Source organism: Pyxicephalus adspersus, chromosome 2 (genome assembly GCF_032062135.1).
Source record: "Pyxicephalus adspersus chromosome 2, UCB_Pads_2.0, whole genome shotgun sequence".
Lineage (NCBI taxonomy): Eukaryota > Metazoa > Chordata > Amphibia > Anura > Pyxicephalidae > Pyxicephalus > Pyxicephalus adspersus.
Window position 1 is genome coordinate 30,120,039 of NC_092859.1, and position 3,522 is coordinate 30,123,560.

The window sequence follows — 3,522 nt, forward strand, 5'->3', positions numbered from 1 at the left end:
TATGAGTGAGGTTTTAATTGGTATGTTACAGTGCAGAGAAAAAGATATGTAGAAGTTCACAAATATAACATTTATTTCTATAAAAGATCGAACACAGATTGTATAAACGCCCAACACATATCAGGAGCTGATATTTGCCCATTTAGCCAAGGCTTGTGGTTTTGGATTATGTATACTGTATTTTATTTGTGGCTAACGGACAAAACTTGGCAACCCATTGTGGTCATTGCAAGCGTACCTCCTAACCACAGATAAAATTCAAACATCATTTAAGAAACCTGTGCTGGTAATTCTGAATGCCTTGGAAGAATGCTAGTTTCCAGGGCCATGCTGCAAATCTTTTTAAGGCACTGATCCAGAACAAGCATTCAAATCCCAAAATGCATTATACAGCTAGTATGAGTACCTTAATTTGTCTTTATTGTTGCAATCCCTTCCACCTCTGAATGAGGTAAGTTAACACTGTGAGCCAGCAGGCTTATGCTCAATGCCATCATTATTGGTCTATCGGTGTGTACTTACTGACTGGGCAAGTGAGATAAATGATTATTTTATTGGACCTATGAGCAGCCTGGGTTGCTTAAATGCAATACAACTAAAAGCATGTAAATGCTTACCAAAGAACACAACCCATGTATAGACCTCCTATTCAGGTCACTTGTACTATTCCTAGATTTTCCAAGGGTTGCCATGCAGAAGAACATAGGTGGCTCATAATAAAAGAATTTAGTTTGTCATTTTGATGCTATTCCCATTGAATTTACTATGGTATTTATAAAACCACAAAAAAATAAAGTGCAGCAGTAAATTGCAGCAATTTAGGAACTTATTAGGCAGTGTTATTGAATGGCTTCCAATAATGATACCACAGCAGTAACCCAATAATGTCTATGATACCTGGGCGATGCTTCCTGCTGCCTTGCAATGATTTTGCCCCTATCAGGCAAACACTTAGTGCTTAATAAATAAGGAAAGCCTTTTTATAATTATAAAGGAGAGCAATAAACCAGATATAAAATTAGGATAATGCAGCAATAAATATGCAGTGCTGCATTTTTGGGGATTTATAAATTTGCTTGCATCTTTCAATATCTACTAGTCAAGTGTGTCTGCTTTATGGGAACATTGCCAAATTCATTTTCTTCTGGTATGCCACATCTTGTCTAGTATGTCTTAACTTCCTGAGGAACAACTTCCAGCAGCACTTGTAGTTTCATCGTCAGGAAATCTAGGAGATAGTTAGGAAGAAAGAGATATTTGTGAAAAGTATAATCTACTAGCAAGTTTTGTCAGCTACATATTTAAAATGGCACAGGTTATTCCATGACAATCATTTTTTGATGGTGCAATGTTCAGCACTTAATCCACTTTTTTTGTATAAAAACTTCCATCTTTTGGGGTGAAATGACATAAAGCCAAAAAAAAACAAAAAACAAAACTGACTAATAAAAACAACTATCCAAAGAGCCCATAGATCAGGGCCTCAAATATTTCCATCTGAAAATAGGCTATATTTTGATATACATATGCCAGCTATATACATTTTATAGTCTAATACCAGACTCTATATCTGAGATAAGATAGAGACAAGGTGAGGAGAAATATATAATAGGCCTGCAGTGGAATGATTTATTAGTTGGAAATAGTGCATAACTTACTGAAGACATCTCTCCAGCGTTGGGGCACTCTTTGCTTTTGGATAGTAAGGAAATACACAGGTAAACCACTCAGAGTGATAAGACAACCAATGCCGGTATTCACTGGATCTGAGTACAGAGACATTGACACGATGAACAGGCACATTGTAGTGAACACAATGGGAATGATCAAAGGAACCTGAAAAAAAATATTACATTGATATATTAATCTCAATACTATTTTTGCAATTTTGTAGTTTTTAATGATATAGATGCATTTTACTCAAAACTACAGTTCACTGTTAGGCTTTCATAAGAATTAAGGCATTCCATAGACCACATCTTCTCACCTTAAATGGTCGGGGTAGGTCAGGGTGTTTTAGGCGATGGATAATCAGACCGAGAGTTACCAATCCCATGAAAAGCCAACGGGAAAAGCTGTAAAAGTTCAACAGGCCATAAAGATCACCAATTCCAATCATCAGGAACACCAAGGGCATCTAGTGAAGAGAAATGCATATGCCAGTGATGATCTAGAATTTTATTTTTGCCTTTTATCAGCCAGATTTTATCTTTCACATCTAACATAACAAATTAGAAACACAACTGTAAGAACCAAACATGGAAGGAAGTACAAGCTCATTTACCATTAATATCAAGGCAGGAAGTGGTGTGTGCTTTCTAATATGGATCATCGAGAACAGAGGTGGCCATTGACCTTCTCTGGAGGCAGCAAACAGCATCCTAGATAAGATGAATAGATCACATTGGTGAGCTGCATTCCGTAAACACTAGGTCAGAGACTGTAAGGATGATACAACTTACACTACCTAGAGGCGGCGAAGATTCCCCCATTCAGAGCTCCGAAACACGACATCGCCACCAGAATGGAGATCAACCAGGAGGCTTGATTCAGGGTGCGGTCAGCAAAGGACTTTATTGGAAGGGAAATGGGAAGAGAAAGTGGTTATGTTTAGGAGAGCATTTCAGTCAATTTACAAGTCTGTATGCATGCATCTGATAAAATATACAGCAACAGTCCAATATTTCAAAGAAGCCACGTAGTAATAAACATCAGCTTTGAAGCTCCATTTCATGGGATGAGATGATGTCAAAAGTCTGCTCCAGGCAGGAGAAAATATTTTTCTAATCTCCCCTACACCAGTCAACTGGCTCCAACCTTGTCATTTTATATCAAGTCAAGAAAAAGCTTATAGCAGGGGGATGTTTGTCAACACAACCAAGATCTGAATGGACACCAAGATTTGCATGATTGTGATCCCTGAATGATGTCTAAAGCTGGGCTGTTTTCATCAGACACTTCTAGGAAAGGTATTTTGTTTTATGTTTCTGCTTATTTTTGTGTAAAGGACAACCCCTGACCGCTCAGTGGTGACTTGAAAGTCTAAGAAAGGTTTTGGAGAAGCCCTACAAATCCCAGGACTGGACAATAATTGTGAGAGTATCAAAGCCAAAATGCAGGAATGCTGAAAATACCTCATATCTTAGTGCAACTTTACTTTAATTTCATCATATGACGGTCAGAAATATGCCCCATGGCAGGCTTGTTACCCCCAGACCCCCAGGGTGCAAAGGTAAAGTCAGTACTCACCATTGCAACAGCTTCAGAAGTCAGCACTTCACTGGCAGAGAGGACGGTATAGTATGCCACATTGGTGAGGAGGTAGCAGACAGTGACTACGACCAGCGATACAATCACAGTTATGGGGATATTCCTGGTAAAAACACATTGGTGCTGCTCAGGCATTAACACAATACTTACCAATATATAGAAATTATTATTGTATTATGCAAGTCACCCTGGTGAATCATGATGTGTGTTCTTGCAGAGACATATATATATATATATATATATATATATATA

General features: G+C 38.0%; 1 protein-coding gene across 1 annotated transcript in view; it reads right to left on the reverse strand.

Moving 5' to 3' along the window:
- Positions 1 to 3,522, reverse strand: part of LOC140323291 (cystine/glutamate transporter-like) — a 13,438-nt gene continuing 9,916 nt past the window's right edge. Inside the window, exons 7-12 of the mRNA XM_072400224.1 lie at positions 3,250 to 3,373; positions 2,468 to 2,571; positions 2,285 to 2,381; positions 1,988 to 2,137; positions 1,659 to 1,836; positions 1 to 1,228 (exon numbers count right to left, since the gene is read on the reverse strand). Of these exons, the coding sequence (XP_072256325.1) occupies positions 1,164 to 1,228; positions 1,659 to 1,836; positions 1,988 to 2,137; positions 2,285 to 2,381; positions 2,468 to 2,571; positions 3,250 to 3,373 (718 nt within the window). The 3' untranslated portion in view covers positions 1 to 1,163. The remainder of the gene's footprint in view (positions 1,229 to 1,658; positions 1,837 to 1,987; positions 2,138 to 2,284; positions 2,382 to 2,467; positions 2,572 to 3,249; positions 3,374 to 3,522) is intronic.